General features: G+C 26.7%; 1 protein-coding gene across 1 annotated transcript in view; it reads right to left on the minus strand.

Annotated features, from left to right (window-relative positions):
- The window catches only part of LOC101237804 (transcription factor CP2), an 88,242-nt gene that overhangs the window by 56,680 nt on the left and 8,426 nt on the right, over nt 1-23,136 (minus strand). The window contains exons 3-4 of the mRNA XM_065810059.1: nt 17,615-17,691; nt 16,961-17,034 (exon numbers count right to left, since the gene is read on the minus strand). Of these exons, the coding sequence (XP_065666131.1) occupies nt 16,961-17,034; nt 17,615-17,691 (151 nt within the window). The remainder of the gene's footprint in view (nt 1-16,960; nt 17,035-17,614; nt 17,692-23,136) is intronic.

Below are 23,136 nucleotides of genomic sequence, written 5' to 3' on the forward strand. Positions count from 1 at the left end.
GGCTGGCCATTGAAAATTGCCCCTCAAAGAGATCACGTGCCCAGAAAAGGCTTCGTTCAAGAAACCCATGGATGCTCTTAATGTATGCGCAGTTGCACCATCTTGCTGGAACCAAACATCATCCAAGCCCATCTCATTCAGTTTTGGCAGGAAGAAATCATGTAACATCGTCACGTAATGCTCAGATGTCACCGAAACTGTCCTCTCATTTTCTTCGAAGAACCAGAGATCAATTATTCTAACTCGGGATATTGCACACCAAACAGTCACATGTTGCAAGTGTAGAGGTTGTAGGTGAAGTTCTCGTGGATTTTCAGCGCTCTAATACCGCATGTTCTGCTTGTTCACAGCCCCAGAAAGATGGAAGTGCGCCTCATCGCTGAAGAACAAAACCGTGTCATCAGGCAAGTCGAGAAGGGCCCTACAAGCAGCCTCTTGAGCACCGAAGTCCCGAGGAATTAGTTCCTGGGCAACAACAATCTTGTAGGGATGGAACTTCAATTCCTCATGAAGGATCCGACTAACAGAACAAGCTGATAACCCAAGAGCTGATACATGCTTGTATCAGCTCTTGGGTTATCATCGGGGAGACCTCAAGATGGATTACCGCACCACTTCGATGTTCTGCGGAGATCTTGCAGTCCTTTGGAGACCAGGCTTCTTTTTATATTATTATATTATTTATAAAGCTTTAACAGAATAAAATCAAAAATCACTCTCTATAATTAATAATATTTTAGCTAAACAATGTAATTGTTGATGCAGTAAAATCAAAAACAATTTTTTTTAAAGTAATTTTTGAAATTTTATATAACTTTGCTGAGGCCCAGGTTGACCGATTTTTAAAGAACTTTTTTAATAACATTATAACAAAAAAATTTTCAATACATGCTACAAGTATTTTATTTCAAACCACTTAATATAAGTTTTTTAAATTTTATTGAAATAGGTTTTCTGCGGATTCATTCAAGACAGTGAATTTTTTCTTTTGCTGTTATGCAAACATATAACAAATAGGACAATTAAAAATAAGGAAACTGTTTATTGCAAAACAATGTAGAAATAAAAGTATTATAAAATACTAATATTTATTGCCGACCTCTAAAAGGTTTGAAATTGCCCTCAGGTCAGCAATAATTTGCCAACCTTGATCTTTTAGAGGTTGGCAAAAAAAAAAAAAAAAAAAAAAATTTTTTGCCAACCTCAAACACTTTTAGGTCGACAGCTAGGTCGGCATTGCCGCATGCCAACCTTTATTCCGACGGTTGTATATATATAAAATTTAATTGAGGAAACTAATTAAATTTGATCATTTTTAAAAACCACAAAAGCACAATTAATAGACGAAAATGTTTTTAAAAACAGAATGTTTTTTTAAATAATAAAAACATTTTGAATATTTTTATTTTTATCTTTTTACTGTTTACATACATTGACTGACAAATAGGTAGAACATGCGAGAAGTGCTACTACAATGATTGACAAATAGGTAAAACATTCAAGGAGTGTTGCTCCATTGACTGGCAAATAGGTAGAACATGCAAGGACTGCTGCTACATTGACTTAGAGTTTAGTTTAGGCAAGCTCTATCAATTAAAAAAAAAACTATATTAAAGTTTTAAATATATACTTTTAAAATATATATTTTAGTTTTAAATATATATATATCTATATATATATATATATATATATATATATCTATCTATCTATCTATATATATATACATATATATATATATATATATATATATATATATATAAATATATATATATATATATATATATATATATATATATAACTATATATATATATATATATATATATATATAACTATATATATATATCTATATATATATATAACTATATATATATATATATCAGGCATAGACAAGAAAGGTGTGCAATTGAATGCTATTGCTGAAAAAATAAAATGCTAAGCCGATCTTAAACTAGGAAAAAAAAAAAAACTAAAGAAAAAAGAAAACAATTGCTCACAAAAAAGAAAATATATAAGCTTTAAAATAAAACTCAAACTCGAAGCAAAAATTACTTTTTATTAGGTTTCTAATTCCATTTAAAATAAATACAAATCTTAATAAAACTGTTTCAGTCAACGTTCAACGTCATTTCTTTTTTTAATTTAAAGCAGTTTTAATTAGTTACTAGGCTTTTCTAAATTTGAAAGAGCGCATTTTTAAAAGTGCACGCGGTCATTAGAGAAAGATCTATCAAGCGACTCAAAACTTTTTACCTTTTGGAACTTAATTATTATTTATTAGTTTAAAAATATTACATAAAGAATCATATTAAGATAATTATTCATCATTAAGATCATATTTTATTTGAAGTATAGAAAATAGTTTACCAATTTAGATACAACATTTTAATTAGATATAAAGTAGAAAGGATCACTCCTTCTAATTTTTTAAATTGTTTATATTTTGTTTGTTTTAGCTTTTCTTTTAACTTTATTTTTTTTCGCAGTTTTTATTGAGCTTATCTTTTACTTTTTAGAAGGAAAATAGGGGTTTGGATGAGGCCCAATTATTTTTTATGCATTTTTTAAACAACAAAAGTTATAATAATGCTATTTGCATAAAATTGGCTATTACTACTTTGAAATTTCTGTGACGCTATTAACTATTTTTGTTCTTTTTTAGAAAATTTAGAAAAATAAATTAAAATTTTGTGCCAACACTGACATGTTATTGTATGTAAAGGTTAAACTTTCTTATGAGAATAACAATTCTTTTGAAAAAATATATATATAAAGGTAAAGAGTATTGTTTGCATATATATATATATATATATATATATATATATATATATATATATATATATATATATATATATATATATATATATATATATATATATATATATATATATATATATATATATATATATATATATATATATATATATACAGGCTTGGTCGGGAAGCGATCGCTTTTGACCACGGAAACAATATTGCGAAAAACTGGCCAGGTTTTGTAGTTGTTTTGAGAACATTTAAGTTTATGTATGTCCATAAAACAAAAAATTTTTGTTTTACAGACATACATAGAAACATACATAAACTTGAATGTTCTCAAAACATCTTTGTGCGGAAGAATAAAAAGAATATCCACGAACACATAAAACCCACCAAATCTATGAACAAACTAATTCTATTGGTTCAAAAAAATACGCTGATTAAGCGAAATAAAGTTTTAGAGTTTTGTGTTGAATTGTTTTAAAAATTGTATTATTTGAAAGTTGTTACGCTTTGAGATTTCTGGCGTAAATTGTTTTAAGAATATTCTATCAAACAAACTATTACTTTAATACTATGGCTCATTCTCGGAGCCACATCTGCAAAGACATAAACTATTATTATTATCTTTTAAACTATTATTATTTGTTTACAAAAATAAATGTTTTAAATATATATTTTTTAAATGGTCAAAATTTTGAAAGTTTATTATATATTATTAATTTTATTAGCACATTCTTATTTTTTATTTAAAAAGTATGTATTTTTTATGTAAATGTAATTTTGCATATCTGTTTTTTATTCTAATGTAATCTTTTAAAGCAATTTTTATGATTTATTTTGTAAACAAAAAGATTTTCAACAATAATTACATTTTCAATGAGATTGTTAATAATTATGAAAGTTAATAAAACTAATTATGAAATAAACAAACAAGAAGTTTCTGGTTACTAAACACAAACACGCATACAAAGTAACTTGCAGATGAACAAGCACCGCGCCTGAGGTCACAACAGAACACAAAGATATATATATGTGTGTGTATATATATATACATGTATATATATATATATACATGTATATATATATATACATATATATATATATATACATATATATATACACATATATATATATATATATATATATATATATATATACATATATATATATATATACATATATATATATATATAAATATATATATATATATATATATATATATATATACATATATATATATATATATATATATATATATATATATATATATATATATATATATATATATATATATATATATATATAAAGTTATTAGATTAGATATAAAGAAAAGTTTTTAAGTTCTTAGATACTGGTTTAAATATTTTCGCTTCAGTTGCCATTCTTACAAACTTATACTTAAAGTTACTTTTTTCTGTTTTAAATACTAATTAAAATTAAAAAGCCCACTCACTAAACATTATCAGCATATTGTGAATCAGTTCCGCTTCCTCTTCATGAATTATTTTTAATCTTTTTAGTTGATTTTTATCTAGTTAATTTAATTTCTACAGTAACTCAATGATTTAATTATTTCATTTGTTCATCTTTCTAAGAAGAATTGTTTAAAATATGTTAAAATTTTTAAACTACAAGAAACATAAAATTGTTATTAAAAAAATTAACTTTTTTATTTATAAAATAATTTAGCTTAAATAAAACTAAAGCTAGCATTAGCTTTATTAGAATCTTGTTAGACTTTTCATTTTGGAGGCCTTTTTATGTGCCACAGCGTACAAATGACTAAAGCAAAAAGTCTTTTTGACTTCTTCGGGGCCCAGGGCAATAGCCTCCTTTAACCCAAACCCTCCAAAATCCAGCACTGGAAATAAGACACAAGAAAATAAATAAAAATTATAATAAACTCTATAATAAATGAAAGAACATTTGTTTCCTTATTAAGCAATCGTAACTTTAACAATATATCGGGTAAGCGTTTTCAGACTTGCGTTTGGAGAAATACCTCAAGTGTATAAACAAAGAATTCGTATAGAAAAACTTAACCATCGAGCATGATTCATTGGACCTATTTTAAATTAGCCCATTTGTCTTCTACTTTACCTAATCCAATACCTTGACAATATTCGTAAAGAAGTCGTTGATCATGACTAATATCTTTTAATATCTCATGTGAAATATATCCTTTAGTGATAGAAGTTTGAATTGCTTCAAACTCTACTTAAGGTTGTCTATGAATTTTTTCAGAGCATCTTTTCCCAATTGGTCCAATAAAATTTTGTGGACCGGTTGTTTTTCTATCTAACTTTTTAAAAAGGGCTTTTAGTGGGAGTTCATTTTGATGAAGGCAACAACCTATTGTGTGAAGTTTCCTTCCTATTAACTCTTCTTGATTAACCACCAAGCCACTCCTCCAACCTGTGTTTGATGCAGTATTGTCTAAAAGAATACACGGATGCTTTTCAGACATATTCTTCAAGTACACTAAATGTCTCAAAAGCAAGAACATCCCTAGTAGCACCAACAACGGGTATTGTTCTGTGTGTCAAGTAGATACCGTGAGATTTGCCATTCTCATGTGTAAAAGTAAAGTGATGTTCTGCAGCAACACATTTTGTTATGAAATTTTTTCCTTCAGAACTAATTGTTTTTAAGTACATTTTTGTGTTCTTATCTATCTTTCCATCTAAACCAATGCAAAATAGTTGCGTCTTCTCTTCTGAATCTGCGTTTTTTGAAATTGTTTTTACTTTTGACTTAACTCTGTCTAATTAACACTTATGCATTAGAATACTATTGATGTCAACTTCCGGTAGCAATAGAATCATGGAGTAAGGCGTTTCCAAGAGCTGTGCCAAGATTTGAAGAACATCCGCCTCTGACCAGCTCCATTGTATATCTTGGAAACTTTTGAATACTATAACCTGCCTGAGTTCTTTTACTTGGTTTCCATTCATCCTGTGTCTTAAGTAAAAAATTTAAAATACTTATGAAAAGTGAGTTTATTATTAATAGGCGTTAAATATATACTAAACAAATAAAAATTTTATAGCCACGCAAATAAAAATACCTGAGATGTTATTATTTCAGATATACATTATGGGGGAACTGGTAACAAACTTGAAAGCTTATTATTAATATGTTTGTGATGTGACATATTTCCTTCCTTCTCTTTAATCCTGTTGTTTTGTTTTGAAGCAGATGTATCTACCGAAGACATCTGAAACAGCCCTTTTGGTCCTGTTTTTAAATGCTGGTCCCGTATATAAGCTCTTTCTTCTATTGGGATTTTGCTTCTTTAGGGAATATGCAAATACTTTGTTCCATTTTGCATTTTTCTTTTTTGCACTTTACATAAACATTGTAACATGACACAATATCCAATGAACAGCAACAAGCAGATATGTCAAAAAGTTTGTCTGGTTTAGAATCTAGGTTTCGTTTGATATTTGCTTTAGCGTGTTTGCGGTTTATGTTTTTTTCAGTTGCAAATAGATTTTTAATTTTTGTTTCAATAGATTTATCGTTTATTAAAGGCAATCGTGGATTGACAGATAATTATATAAATTTTAAGACACATGAAACACGTTTAACAATTGCCCAAAAGTTCGGCTTAATGTCAGAACAATCTAAGAAGTAATAAAATTGAATCAATTGTCTGTATGTGCTTGGATCTGTTGTAATTAAATCACAAGGTTAACCTCCGTAATTCTCTTCACTTTTCAATCGCGTATGGGGCCTTTTTTTTATTTTTGGCATTTTTTATTTTCTAAAACTAAATACTTTATTCATATTATTATTACGAGACACATAAATTATTTGCAATAAATTAGTAACACTTTATTGAAGTACTAAACTATTTTAATTTTGCACAAAATAGTAACTTACTCGATAATAATATTTTTTTCAATTATTATACTAATTTACTAGTAAAACGTGCTTATTGTTCACTTTAATCTATTTTAACTACATTATATCATTCTACAAAAGTAACATTTATAAAATATAAAACAGTTAAGCATGTAAATCTAGTTGTATAGGCTCAGGCGAATCAAAAAGTATATTTTAAGAAATATTTATTAGCCGCTTATAAATTTGATATTTTGGCGCTAAGTTAAAAGCAGTCAGAGACTTAACTAAAGACTACAAAACTACGAAGTTAAATATTGTTTACAAACAAAATACAATACATGCGTGCTTTAAAAAATAAAGAAAAATAAATTTTATAAAACAGCGAAAAGTATTTTATGAAGTATGCAAATTCACAAACTCCATCGAAGTTCTGCAAAAAAATATTCAGTTAATACACTTAAGTTTGCTATTTTTGTTACTTACATATAAATATCCAACTGTATATTGTTTAGCGGTACTTTCATACCAATCGACCTATCCTAATATATATATATATATATATATATATATATATATATATATATATATATATATATATATATATATATATATATATATATATATATATATATATACACATATATATATATATATAAATATATATATATATATATATATATATATATATATATATATATATATATATATATATATATATATATATATGCATATCAGGCCTTAAGAAGCATTACGCAGCTCGCATTTTGCTTGCGAAAAGGCGATTTGCCTACGCGTTCAGCAGTTTTGTGCTACGCAAAAACTTTTATCTTTTAGAATATTTAAATTTTCTTTTGATGCCGTTAACGTGATGTTTAGTCAGAAGAAATAAAGTCGTAAGTGAAAGCATTTAACTGCAATTGTAAACTAATAGATTTTTTGTTAAAGAAACAGTTTGTTTAATAATTTTTTTGTTATTGTAAAAAATTAGTTAAAAAAAATAAAGTGTTTTAAGTTTTATCTTAAGGAATTAAATATATAAATTTCTTTTAAATATAAAAATTATTTTTTGTCATAATAGTTTAAAAATGCACGATTTATTTTGATGTAAATATTTTATCAATAAGATATTTTGTTTATTGTTAATTCAATAACGTAAAATTTTAATGAGGTTCATTTAATTTATGAAAATAAATTATGATCACATATATGTTATCGGTAACTGATAAATAACAAAAAAAAAACTATTGTTTAAAAACATTATTAAAAAAAGAGTTCACAAAATAAATAAGAAAAAATTTATTAACAGTCAGGGATGCAGAGTCCCAAAAGGACTCCGGCTTTATATCTCTACTTTTTTCAAGTCTGTAGTGTCCAGTAGCTCTAAACATGTTTGTTGACTTATGATCTGCTATAAGAAAAAAATTCATGAGATTTAATGACTTGAAACTTATTGTTTTTAAGCCCGGAATTCTGGAGTCCCGGAGTCCTTGCCACCATTATACCTACGGACTCCGGGTTCAAAAAATGATTGTTCCTCTAACCTAAAAGTCTTAATTTTTTTCCTATCAGTAGTCCATAAACTTATTTATATTTTTAGAGCTCCTGGATAACAAAAACTAGGATGAAGTAATCTTTTTTTTTTCAAATCAGGAGTCCTTTTTGGGACTCCGCATCCCTGTTAACAGTTAATAAAATAACCAAAAACCAACTGTAAAATTATAAGAAAATAAACAAATATTATTTCACGTTTTATGAAAAAAAACATTTTTTTCAAAATAAAATTTAGTTCATATTTAAAAAAAATAATAAAAATGATTTTTCAAATAGGAACTTAGATTTTATTTGTAACTTTTGTTATAGTGAGAAAAAAAAAACTATTTGTATGATTTTTAACGTGTTAATAAAATAACTTTAATTACAATGCCGTACTTAAAAAGACGCTATGACGCAATATAACTTCTAACAATGCAAAATATATTTTCTGGTTTGAGTTACTTGCACGTTTTTGTTACGCAGCGAAATCTCGTAACAAGGCCTGCATGTATATATATATATATATATATATATATATATATATATATATATATATATATATATATATATATATATATATATATATATATATGTGTGTGTATATATATATATATATATATATATATATATATATATATATATATATATATATATATATATATATATATATATATATGTGTGTGTGTGTATATATATATATATATATATATATATATATATATATATATATATATATATATATATATATATATATATATATATATATATGTGTGTGTGTGTGTATATATATATATATTTATATATGTATATATATGTGTGTGTGCTTGCACAGATGTGTGTGTAATTTGATCTTCGATTCCTTCAACTTTTATTAAACTATGATACACTGACTGACATTGCTAATTTTTTTATACAAGATTTTTTTTTAAATTAAAAATAATTGAAGTTAATCAATATTGTTTTATCTTTTTGATAAACATCTCAGTTTATTTCATATTCAGTTTGTATTTATTTTTTTATCATACTAATTTGTAACTTTATATACAGTTATCTATATAAACTTATACAAAGATATGGATTTCAATAAATCAGTCAAAATATAATCTTTAATTAAAAAAGGTCACAATTCCTAAGATTTTTTTACTTTTATTTAGTTGTAACAATAGTAATATTAATTGTAATAGTAATATTTAACTAATGTTAATTTCTTTTTGTCTGTATGTTGTTAACTATAAGCAATGACATGCTGATAGGGAGCCCAATAGAAAATATTTATTATAGATAAATTTGTATTTAATTATACTTTTTAAAATAATATATCAGGGTTCCCACTCCTCCTTAAAAACCTTTAATATCCTAAAAAATAAATATAAATAGTTTAAAACTTATCTTTTGAATCATTTTATTAAATTTATACAAAACGATTTTACAAATTACTTCTAATTATTGTTTAATAAATGAACAAATTTATTTTAAATTACTGAAAAGTAAAATTAAATCATTGAAAAGAAAAAAATATATCATTTTTAAACTGTATAACATTTTCTTCAAAAGTTGTCTTTTTAAATTAGTAATTTTTACCCATTTTATACTCTTAAAAAAATTCTTTGTAAAAATAGAAACAAAAAAAAATAATAATAAAGTATTTAAATCAATCCATTAGAGTGGGAATCCATTAGAGTGGGAAGATTTAATTTAACTTCATTTAAATTCATAATTTAATGTAAAAACTTTAAATATTATCTTTTAAAAGATTTTTCTTAGAAAGACATGAAAAAATAGTTTAACAAAACAATTTATGAAATTTGATGCCACTTTTTTTCAAATAGCCTCCCTAATTTACTTACATTTTCAAATATCTTGCTGTGTTAAATTGATCGATTTCTAAAAATGAAAATTTAAAAAATACTGTGGGGGTGGAAGACCTATCACCCGCCCTCCCCCTTGGATACGCCCTGGTCTCAACCTATTTATTGTTATATTATAAGAATTATAAAGATTAGGAATTATATGGATTTAAAGAGCTGTGCAAATTTTTTTATTAATTATGCTGACAATGAAGTTTAGGCTAAAAAATAAATTTTTTCTGTTTGTTTTTTCATTTTTTTTATTAATTCATTAAAATTTTCATTTCTTTAATTTAGTTTCAGTTTTGTAATTTTTTTTTAGTTTTAATTTCTGCTTTGGTTTTTATTGCGCCATTTTCTTTTTTAGCATTTTTGCGCTAAAAATCAAATGTTCTAAAAAGCCGTGGACAAGTTATCAAAACATAGTTTTATGTGCTTGGTCATTTAAGACATGCGATTGCAGGCCTCTTATTGGAAAGCCTGCATAGGGCAGCAATCTTTTACTTTCATTATTTTTTGTTTTCTTTGTCTTTTTCTGAAAAATTAAGACACTTTTTTACCTTTAGAGAGCAAAAATGATATTAGGAAATCGCGACTTAATATATAGATTGAGTATAATATATATATATATATATATATATATATATATATATATATATATATATATATATATATATATATATATATATATATATATATATATATATATATATATATATATATATATATATATATATATATATATATATACATATATATATATATATATATATATATATATATATATATATATATATATATATATATATATATATATATATATATATTCTTTTTAAAATAAGTTCATTATTTTTATTTTTTTAATAATATTTTCTTTAATGGAGGACATTTTGTTATTTTTATTTGTCATTTATTGTCATATGGAACTGAAATTATTATTAATATACAGTAAACAAAAAAAAATGCAGAGGATTCCTGATCTCTTAAGCACAAAATGTTTTGAGATAAATAGATTGTTGGTTAAATAAAATTTTTTGCAACTTAGAAAACTAGTAAAGACCCAATTTTCCGCTTTTCATGTTTAATTAGTGTACATAAATATAGCAGATATTGTTATTATTTATCTAGTTTTATTTCCCCCACTTCAACCTATTAATCATCATACTTTACTGATTCATACAACCATACATACATACTTTGCTGACTCATACAACTTTTCAAGTCTTCTGTCAACTGTTTTTTAACTCTTTAACTCTATCCTTCGTTTTCTAGTAAATCCCAACTTATTAGTGGCTGCTTGTAGCCTTGTTGGGAATAGTAAACGACCAGGGTTGATATTTGATTGGGGCCAGGGCCAAGTTAGATAAAATATAGCTGGGGCTGGGTTTGTGACCGGGGTTGCATAAACATTTATACATCCTAAAGTATATATTTTTATTCAAAATTCATGTTATATTTCGTATATATATGTATATATAAACATCATTATGATCAACATGATTATCATAATTATCATCATCATCATCATCATCATCATCATCATCATCATCATCATCATCATCATCATCATCATCATCATCATCATCATCATCATCATCATCATCATCATCATCATCATCATCATCATCATCATCATCATCATCATCATCATCATCATCATCATCATCATCATCATCATCATCATCATCATCATCATAATCATCATCATCATCATCATAATCATCATCTTTTCTCTGCAAATACTACACCATATAAATACTAAAGTTTATATAAATATGAAAAGATATTGTATGCCAGCATCTAAATAAATAGCAAACATATATGTTTATATCCATAATATGTATGCATAAAGCGCATCTCAGAAGCTTTTATTCCTTCTGGACTAAAAGTTTGGAAGCTTTTATTCCTACTCTTCAATTTTAAATCAAACCTCATTCTACTCCATATTTTTCTTTTATCTTGAGCAGTAGCTTTACTAATCATATATTTCAACTTTTTTTCTCTCTTAAGAACAAATGTCCTTTTATTACACCAAGAAGCCAATGTAATAAGGTCCAATCTGATGTTAAGCTCTGTTATTTTCAGTTTACTAAATCTTGTATTTTATATCAGATATTAGGTTCTAGAGACTTTTGGTTAGTTTTCAACAATGTCATTAACTAAAGTAAATCTAACATTTAATCTTATTAATTATATAATTTTTAATAATATTTGATTTTTAAAAAGTACTAAATAAGTTGTTCTAATTTTTCAAAACTCTAGAAAACACTTTGACCTCTCCAACTATTCTACAATTAGTCTTCACTCTGTTATTAGTTTCTTTATATAAAGGTTTTGAGATTATTAAATTATTTCTTACTAACTGCAGTGATGAAGTTATTCTTGAAGGCCTACACTCTTTTTTATTTCAATTAACTTTAAGGGTACCACGAGGTATCTTGTGGTACCCTTAAATCTTTGCTCCTGTATTGTTTCTTATCTACAATATCAATCTTCATGAAAATTTAATGACTCAATTTTATACTCTTGTCTTGACAAAAAATCTTCACTTTTTGATTGCATAGAACAAGCAGCTGATTTTTAATCTGATCTCTTTCTGTAACAGTCTAAGTCTTGCAGTGGCTTATGGATTTAAATTCTGGGCTTAAAATCTGCAATTTTTGTAAGACAAAAAAAACTCATTTATTTACTGCAAAAAAATAGTGCAATAATGTTAGTATTCTTATATTGATGAATAACAACCCTATTACTCTCAGACAAAGTCTAAAAGCACATTGCAAATGCAATGCGGTCGTGGTGTAGTGGTAGAGTGCTCGCGTCATAAGCAAGAGGTACCGAGTTCAATCCCCACCATGTTCTTGGTAGTACCACGCTCAAATTGTTTCTCTGCGCAGCTGCCTTGGTTGTCAAGGTTCGTGTTTCAGAGTTGAGAGAGGGTTATAACCACAATTAAGTAGCCTCCTTGTTTGTAGAGACATTTTCAGCCTTAGGGAGGTGAATTAACATATATAAAAAAAAAAAATTAGACCTGCTTTATCTGCCGAGCTTGAGCCACTCTCCCATTGTTGTAAGGTTGCATTTCTTTCTTTTTTTGACAAATACAATCATGGTCAATGCTCAAACAAGCTATCATTTCAGTCAATGCTGATGCAATCATGGTCAATGCTCAAACAAGCTATCAATGCTCAAACAATGCTCAAAGCTATCATATTACGATAAACCAAAACTCATTCTTGTTTGTTTCTTATTCAACAAGTTGGACCCTTTTACTGTATCTGTCCCTTCATGCTATAAAAACTTTTATTATTCAAGTTTTTTTCCTTGCACATCAAAAAAACCTTATTACTATTAGCCATTTTCATTTTTTTCTTTTATATACAACCTACAACTTTTAACTCTTCAGTTAACCATTTCCTAGTATTTTTACTTATTCTCTATTTTAAAGTAACTCATAACTTAATAGTGGTTGCTTGCAATCTTGTTGGAAGTAAATTAGAGTTTGAAAATATATAAATATATGTCAGTATTTAATAAACACTAAATGTAAGCCTAAAATTATAATATATAAAGTATTATAAATTTTTTTCTAGCTCCAGCTATCAACCCCTGCTAAATCTTATAGCTTAGCGAGGGCAGGGGCCCCGGTCACTTACTAGCTGGGAGTGAATTAGATTAATATATATATAAACTTTTTTCAATTAGAAAAATAGTTTTATGTAATGGTTACGATTGGAACCAGTTGAAAATATAACAAAGATTCTTATGATTCACTAATTGATGGTTCAGTTGATTATTCAGTAGGAATCTTTACATTATGAAAACCTGGAGAAAAAAATTGTTTCATTTTTTATAACTTTTCACTAAAAAAGACAACAACAAAAAAAACTTAAAGACTTGAAGACAAAAACTTAAAGAATTAAAGCACAAAGGTATTTTTATAATTTTTCTATTATATAACTTTTATGGTGCCACTATAAGTAAAAGTTACTATCCAAAAAAAATTTTAATGGGATTATACTTTTTGGGTACATAAAATTGTTGATTTAGGCATAAAGGGTGGTTCATACTTTTTAATTTATTGAAATCTAAAACTGTATAAAGTTTTTTTTATGTTTTACTATATACAATGAAACATGAGTAATTTTTTTTTCTAAAAAAAATTAATTTTCGCAGCAATAAAAAGATTGAAAAAAACAAACAGTTAAAATATAATAAATTAATAAATATAAATAAATTATAAATAAATATAAAATAATTTTAAATAATTTTTTCATTAGAACTTTTCAGACTTTATTTATATGAATGACTTTATTTGAATGACTTTAAAAGTTCAGACAAAATGACTATAATTAAAAGTATACTTCTTAATAATGTTGTAATTTTTAATAATGTTGTAAGTCATAAAATTATTTCAGACTATTATGACTTTGTAATTATGTCTTTATGATTTTATTGTGGTTTAAAAACTATATAGAAAGAGTTCAATTTTTTATTTGCAATCATGTAAAATTAAATTCTTATAAAGATAATAAATTAACTATGACTGCTTCAAAAAACACAAGACTCACTATAAAAACAAAGTTATTCGCTTATTTAGGCGGAAGTGAAGATCTTCTTCCGTCAAAAGTGCCAATTTTTAGAGATATTATAAGAAAAGGTCTGCCTATCCAAGAAGCTTTACTCTGAGGAGAAAATGTTAACACGTAATAATCAAGAAACTCAAAATTTATAATGAATTAAATTATATATCAAACAGTTTTTCTCTTTTTTTTATTGGTATACATGATTTTTGCATGGTATTAACTATTTTTGTTTTTAGAAGGAATATTTCAGTGAGCGACCTCTCTGGGCTTCAAGCTGATATTGTTCTTCAGCAGCAGATGAAAGCAAATGCTCTTTTTAAACCTCTAGTGGTTGATGAAAAGAAAACTTCAATGGAGAAAATTAAATTATCCTGGAAAATGATCAGAGATATAGCACATGCGAAAGCTTCTAAGATTTGGGAATCAAAACTGGATCAGTTGCTATATATAACATGTTGCAAGTGTGAAATTATGTTATGTAACGAGTTCTGTTTGAAAAATTATTCTTGTGTTGATCAAGCACATATTAAGTGTGCTTGTGTCAAAGAGAAAAAAATTCCCATGGTTGAACTTTCATGGCTTATAGCCCAAAGGGGAAAAAAAGGATTTATTTCAAAGTACCAGATGGCTTTTAATGATATTAAAGAGACTGCAAGACAAACTTTGCAAGAGAAGAAAACATGAAGAAGAAGTCTGGAGTAGAGCAAAAATTTGAAAAGGAAAAAAAAAAAAGGTAGAAAATGACTATGTTGTTGAATGTTGAATTGAGGATGATTTATATTTCAAAAAGGAAAAGATTTCAGAAGATCCACTTTAAAACAAGATTTGGAAAAAAAACTGTATGTCAATTAGTCATACTGCAGAAATTTCAATAAGATATGATATTTCACCAGCGACATCAGCTATTGTTAGATCTTTTCTTCTAGACCTTATTGAAGCAAAATATTTGACGCCTGATATGTCTTATTGACGCCTGATATGTCTTATTGACGCCTGATATGTCTTATTGACGCCTGATATGTCTTATTGATGCCTGATATGTCTTATTGACGCCTGATATGTCTTATTGACACCTGATATGTCTTATTGACGCCTGATATGTCTTATTGACGCCTGATATGTCTTATTAAGCAGCTGATCCTATGAAAGTAAGAAGAGCAAAGAAAGCAATTGAATTGGAAAGAGTAAAAATGTCTGAAGCAAAATTAATAGACGAAGAACGAAGAGGTTTGTTTGATGGAAGGAAGGACTTAACTTTAATGTAGGAACAGAAACCTCTTATTAAGAACTTATAACTGTGACTTGTGTGCCTGACGGAAGGTACCTTACTCATTATACACCATCTAAAGCCATACCACCAAGTAAACCAGCCAATGAAGCCGCATTTGCTCTTTACATTGGATGGTTCCAAGGGCAATCCATGAGTCTTTAGAAGTTTTACGTGGAGATTCTCCAAACTCCATAACAGGTTCAGGAAAAGGAGGTTTGCTATCAAATCTGGAACAATTAGTAGGGAGAAAATTATTCTGGTTTATTTGTATGCTGCATTGTAATGAATAACCATTGAGGCACATAAATGTTGAAATTGATGATCCAACTAATTCAAAGGATGGTTTTACTGGCGCTATTGGAAAAGCTTTATCTAAAGTTATAGCATAAAAAGAAACATTTGAACCTATAGAACAGCTATAATTTTACCGGGGCCAGGTTTGCAAAAAGTCTCATTTTTAGCCCTGGTCACTTTCTAATTCTACACATCTTTTCTGTGCAGCAAATTTTGCTGCACAGAGAAATTTTGCAGAAAAAGAGTACAATAAAAATTGAATAGCATCAAAGAAAAATATAGATTAAAAGTTGAGCAGCCTCCCAGAATGTAATTTCCTTAATAAAAAATAAAACAATATTCATTAACTTATGAAAATATGATTGTCATTTAATGTTTTTTTAAATGCTTGAAAAAAAGTTTTTTTAATACTATCCAATTTTTCCATCTTTTTTTTTTTCTTGACACCTTACCCAACTTTATGTAAAACAACTTTTTATTTTAATTTAATAATTCTTTACTGCACATCAAAATATTTGTCAAGCACTACTGATATAAAGAAATACTGATATAAAAAAATAGATAACAAAATTGTATATTTTTCTTCTTTTATGTTATCTAACTTGAGTATCTTGCATGTTATTTAATAAATATAAACCATGAATTATTAACTTTCTTGAATCAAAGTTTAAATATCAAAATTGTTTCAAACATAGTGGTAAAAAATCCACACATAAGAACTTTTAACGAGTAAATAAGTAAAAAAGATATATATATATTTAAATGGATCGGCTTTTTTTTGTTTTCAAAAGTATAATAAAACATAAAAAAAAAACAAGGAAATTACCTCTGTCATTTTTCCAGGAATTATTTTTTTTTTTTCATCTTCAGAAGTCTGTATAATAACTTCGTAAGGTTGCCCTAGAAAGTTTATAACTTATAGAGCAACAAATTTCAATAACTTCTTTTAAAGTTATTAAAAAGTCTGATCAACTAAAAATATATGATCATGATTTTCTAGTCAAAAGTATCAAAAGTTAAATCTAAAGTTAAAAGTATCATAATCAACTCTGAAGTTTAGGTTTTTTGTTCAATTAATTCATTTTGTTTATTTATTTTGCATAAAAAAACTAAAAGTAATTTAGATTTTAAATAATGACTATATATTCAAAACTGTTTTTTCCTTTTCCTTGGTGAAAAGATTTACTTAAGATAAAAAACTAATTTAAAACTTTATTTTCAAAAACAGCTAAATGTATATACAACAGCCTTAAAGATATTTTCCAAACCATTTTTTTACAAAGCTTTTTCTCTCTGGTAATTATTAGCATTTAAAATTTTAAAACATCAATCGATATCAATAAAATATTTATTAGTTTTTCTTTATTATAATAAAATTGTTTTTTATATTAATATGCTTGATTAAAAAAACATAAATTTAGTTTATTACATATAATTAGCATTTGGAAAATAAGTTAATAAAAAAGGGCATACAAAACACCTTGATTAAGCCATGTTAAAGTTTCCTCTTCAACTTTTCTACCAGGTGCAGTAGGTGCCTTCATAATTATTGTGTAACTATAAAACAATACTATTTTAAAATACTTTTACTAAATGAACATTTTCATTTTACTATATTTATTTTATTACTATATTACCTACAATATCTAAACATTAACAAGGAGAAGGGGGAGTAGCCACGATCACAGTAGTAAAAGTAGTAGTAGTTACTGTTATAGTTAGAACCCTCTCTCAACCCCTATTCTGTAAAGCACAAACTTTGGCCAACAAGGCTGCACACAGATAAACAAGTACTATTCAAGGCATGACAGAAATCGAACTCAGTACTTAGGATACAAGGGCTCTACTACTACTAATTAACTTTACTTAAAAACTGATTGCAGTACTTTCATGAACATGATGAAGGTTCAGTATATTAAATATATCAAAAACCAATTTTTCAAATAATACAGATACAAAATTGCTACTTTGTACCAATTTATAAACAATTTAGTTATTTTTCAATTAACGCAGAAAAATCTAATCGCTAAAAAAAAAACTTTGTTTTGCCCCACCACTTTTTGCCCGAAGTACATGTTGAACCCTGGATCTCTTGCTTCTAAAGCAAGTGCTCTAACCACTGGGCCATGGCTGCTGTAATTTATAACAGGGTTATTTCTTTTTTAAAACAATGGCCAAGTTTTATTTTTTATAGATATAATATACATTGTGTAAATATATTAGACTTGTTCAGACTTTTAAGAACAATCGTTTAATGATTAATAATGGTATAATATAATAAATAATGGTACAATAAACTTTTAACCACCAGTAGCTGTTACCGCCTGAATTTTAAAAATGGTAAAAATAGACATTTTCAAAACCTTATAATATAGTTTCTTAACTCTTAACAAGTGTCTAATTTTTAGAAGAATACTCTTCTGCTAAAAATAGCGTTTTTTTTTTAACATCTATTAAAAAAAAATTATAAGCTCCTTATATTGAGAAAATTTTTAAAAATACTAAAAACAGCAAAACTTAGTTAACTTTAATACATTTCTATTCATCATAAAGTCTTAACAGGTTAGCTTACTTATAAGCTACTATTATCTGTATTTAAATCTAAAATGTCTTTAATAACACCTTGTTTAAATCTGAGATTTACAAAAAACAAGAATTACATTCAGCTATTTAAAAATGCATAACCTTTTAACCTGCCATAATATGAGCTCCTCCAATGCATTAAAGCCCAGAAATAATAGAATATTGTTATCTATGGCCTTTAATAAGTAACAACAACAACAACAACAACAACAACAACAACAACAACAACAAAAACAACAACAACAACAACAACAACAACAACAGAACAACAGTAATGATAATAGTTAAAAAGACATTCTTTCAACTTTAATTTAAGATGATTTAAGTATGTTGTTCAATGATTTGATGGTTCGCTTTACACCTAGATTAAAGATAAGATATCTGTTTCTAATAGTAAAAACCATATCGAATGAAAAAATCAAAAGCACAAAATAACGTTAAATGGTGCAAATGATTTCAAGCAAATAAACAATTTACAAGATTACATAATTTAACTATTTTGAATACAACGAAGGAAATGTTATAGTTAGAATTATAGCATCCCAAATAGATTTTTGAGGCTTTATTCTGAATTAATCTTCATGAAGTATGTGAGTTGGATAGTTTCCTTATTTGACAAGCATCTGGTGAGATCCAAATATAGCATGATAGACACTTAAAGACTTTAGTTTGCATGCCATTTGGTCAGCAAAAATTTACGATATCGGCAATTTTTGCAGACCTCAAACACTTTAAGCTCAACAGTTAGGTCATTTTAGAATGCCGACCCTAATTCTGAGTGCTGGAACTGGTATATACAGTATTATTACACTATTATATAATATATAGTATTACTACACTATCATACAAGTTTTGACAATGATACAAGTTTGAGATATCTACAAATAATGACTTAGTATACGTTATAACCTATACTTGAAAAAGAAATGATGAGCTTAAAACAAACTAAATAAAAAAACATACCTCATTCACACAAAAAACCCACTTGACAATTTATTAACAGATAGCCACAGATTGCACACATTTTTATAGCACTAAGCTATTGATTGAATAAATTATAATTTGCGTTAACTAATTTTTTTATTGGTTTGTTAGTTAGAAACAACTTGGTATTATATTTAACTATTTTGTAACTCACAATGCAGGGAAATTAAATTTTTGAAATATTAAATGAAGAAATTAATTATTCTTAATATAAAAATAAATAAAAAATACATATAAATTATAATTCAGTATTACAATTTAGTAAAAAAAACATTTGGTAAATATAATGTCAGAAGAAAATTAAAGAAAAAAGTCCTTCTGACAACTATAACTTTGAATGTTGAATAAACTGGGCAATGATATAGAAAGGAAAAAATTATTATAAACTTTTAAGCAAAATCAAGAATGTTAAGATATTAAATATAAGACACGTGATTAAGTATATACCACCAGAAACAATTGCTACCTATGTTATCATATGATAATGTAGTTGGTTTTAAGTCTTGCCTTTTCTTTCTTCAATTTCTCAAGCAATTCAGATAAATAAAGATAAAATACCAGGGTTGATTTCATCAACATGATTTTTACCAGCGGAAAACCATTATTATCAGGAGATAAAAATAAAAAACGCATTCATTGCAGAATTGACTATGTAGTCAATAAAATGTCTGAATTGAAAATAAAAACAGATGATTCTAGAGAATTTTCTTTTCTTATGTTCTTTTTTTGTGTGTGTTTATGTTGAAAGTTTAATGTTCATGTTTCCACATGGTTTAAACAGGTTTGAATAATGCAATGTTTTAAGTTAAATAACTTTTGGAAGAGCTAAAGCATTTTTTTATAATCCAATGTCAATCCTCGTGTTTACCAGTTTTTACCATCCAAGGCTAAAGAACACTTCCTAGCCTTACCCACAATGAAATTGGGGATATTTATAACAGAGTTTTTTCTTTATTAAGGTAAACTGGCTTCACCCTGGCTAAAAAGCCTCACCAGGCTAAAAATCTACAAGAAAAAGTCAACAGTAAACATTTTTTTAAATTATGATCAAAAACATCAATTTTTGATTTTTGGAAGTTATCATACAAATCTGAATTTAATAATTTGAGCATATTAATTTGTTTTTGTGGTTTTATGTGTAGGTATAATGGTTATATAAAATATATAATATTCTTTAAAATGAGCTTAAATGCAGTTAAACGAGAATCTTTTCGAAAGTGACTCAAAATATTTTTTGTAAATAAACCTAATATTTAAAAAAGTGAAATCGTAAATCATTTTAAAAAAGAAGTATAAGCTCAAAGTATAATATATGATAACTTCAAAAGACTTGAAAGTGTTCAACCTTTTTTAATAGAAAGAATCCTGGTCATCCGACATTCTGGACTGGAGCAAAGAAAGCAAAATTAATAAGACTTGTCAACATTCAAAAAGGGGTCAGTCAGAGAAAAATAGGTCTTAAATTTAAAATATATTATGCTGACTTTTTGGCCAAAACAAAACAGAGAAGGTGAGCTTCAACTAAAATCAAAAAGTTTTTCTTGGTACGCATTTGGTACGCATTTAATCTTTAAAAGTTTTTCTTGGTACGCATTTAATCTTTAAAAGTTTTTCTTGGTATGCATTTAATTTTTTGATTTTAATTTAAAAAAATTAAGCCCAAACATTTTGTTTTTATCATTCTCTTTAATGTGAACACAACATGTCTTGGAGTTTTGGGATCCCTTAAGTTCTACAAACTTTGCTTTCTTGTATTTCAATTCACTGAAAATACAGTTGACTCTTAATACCTCAAACTCTCAAGATATCGAGAGGGGACAAGGAAAAAAGTTAGAGATAGCGTTATAAGTTATATTACTATTGATATAATTACTTAAAATATATAAAGTTCCTTTTATTATTTTAATACAAGTAATTGTTAATGTCGCATTTCATAGTATTCAGTTTAAATTTGTTTAATATTTCATAAAACTTTTAGTAACCAAACTACCTATGCATTTAATTTCTAATCTTTTGATATCACTCCAATCAATTTGGTATGCTTTTGATATGCTTTCTGTTTCATTGGATTAATTACTTATAAAAGTTATTTTACTGCTATCACTAAGACATCTTTCCGCATAATTTTTCTTTTTAGCATGCTTCTTTATATTCTCTTTACATTTCACTGTTTGCAATGCTGAAGGACTTCAAATAAACTTTACAAAACGTATTTATTTAGGCCTGCTAATGACTCAGATGCTAGACCCAAACTGGACTTGTTCGAACCAAGTCTAGGCCTTGTTATTATGAAACCGAAACCTGCCAGACCCAGACCTGTTAGTCCCAATAACTAAATAGGTCAGGTATGGGTTTATAATATTCAGATCCATTATACACAGACCCAAACAATATTATCTTAACTAATGCCATTCAGAACTTTTAAATTGTGCAAGTTTTCTGATCTTATTAATTATTAGGCATATATGCTAATATAAGTAAATAATGCTTTTAATGGTTAGAGCTTTAAAATCAATAGGTCCAAGATTTAACTCCTGTTTTGACTATACTTGCAACATAATTGAGGAAAGTGCGCAAAATTTCGTAGATAAGTGCTTTTCCATGGTGTTTTGTGACAAGCCGTTAGGTCGCTTTAGAGCATTTAAATACCCAAGAAAAAAAAGTTTTATTGGCTTTTTTACTAAAATCAAGTATTTTATAAGAAAGACACAGGGATTTGATGCCCCAATATAAATACTGAATATTCACTCCTTATAGCACTTTTTTAAGGCTAACTGCTTTAGAATTTAAGCATTTTTATCACTGAAAACTGATGAAAAACTACTTCAACTACACCTTAACTGTTTGCAGCCATGGCATGCACATGCATGGAGAGTGAGAAGTGAAATGCAGGAGTGAGAAGTGAAATGCAGGAAAAGTGAGACTCAGGAGAAGTAGAATGTTCCAAAAATTTCAAGTAAGGTCTTTAATCACCGTTAACTAATATGCACAATGAGTATTCTTTATCTAGCAGACATCAACTTGTCTCCTTGCGTGTGGCAAAAACTACTCTTTTTATGATGCAAAAATTACATTGTGGGCAATGTGGGTACGAAATTACCCACAAAAAAACAATTTTTGAGGTTTGTTGAAACCTGACCAAAATCAAGACCTGTATATACAAATCAAGACCCGTATATATATATATATATATATATATATATATATATATATATATATATATATATATATATATATATATATATATATATATATATATATATATATACTTCATGTAATTAAATGAATAAAAACAACTAAATAGCGGGACTTAAAGTTTCATGCCCGAAGGCAATCATCAGCTGTGAATACAAACAAAAAACCAACTTTTTTTTTTGTTTTTTTGTTTGTATTCACGGCTGATGATTGCCTTCGGGCATAAAACTTTAAGTCCCG

Source organism: Hydra vulgaris, chromosome 11, assembly GCF_038396675.1.
Source record: "Hydra vulgaris chromosome 11, alternate assembly HydraT2T_AEP".
NCBI lineage: Eukaryota > Metazoa > Cnidaria > Hydrozoa > Anthoathecata > Hydridae > Hydra > Hydra vulgaris.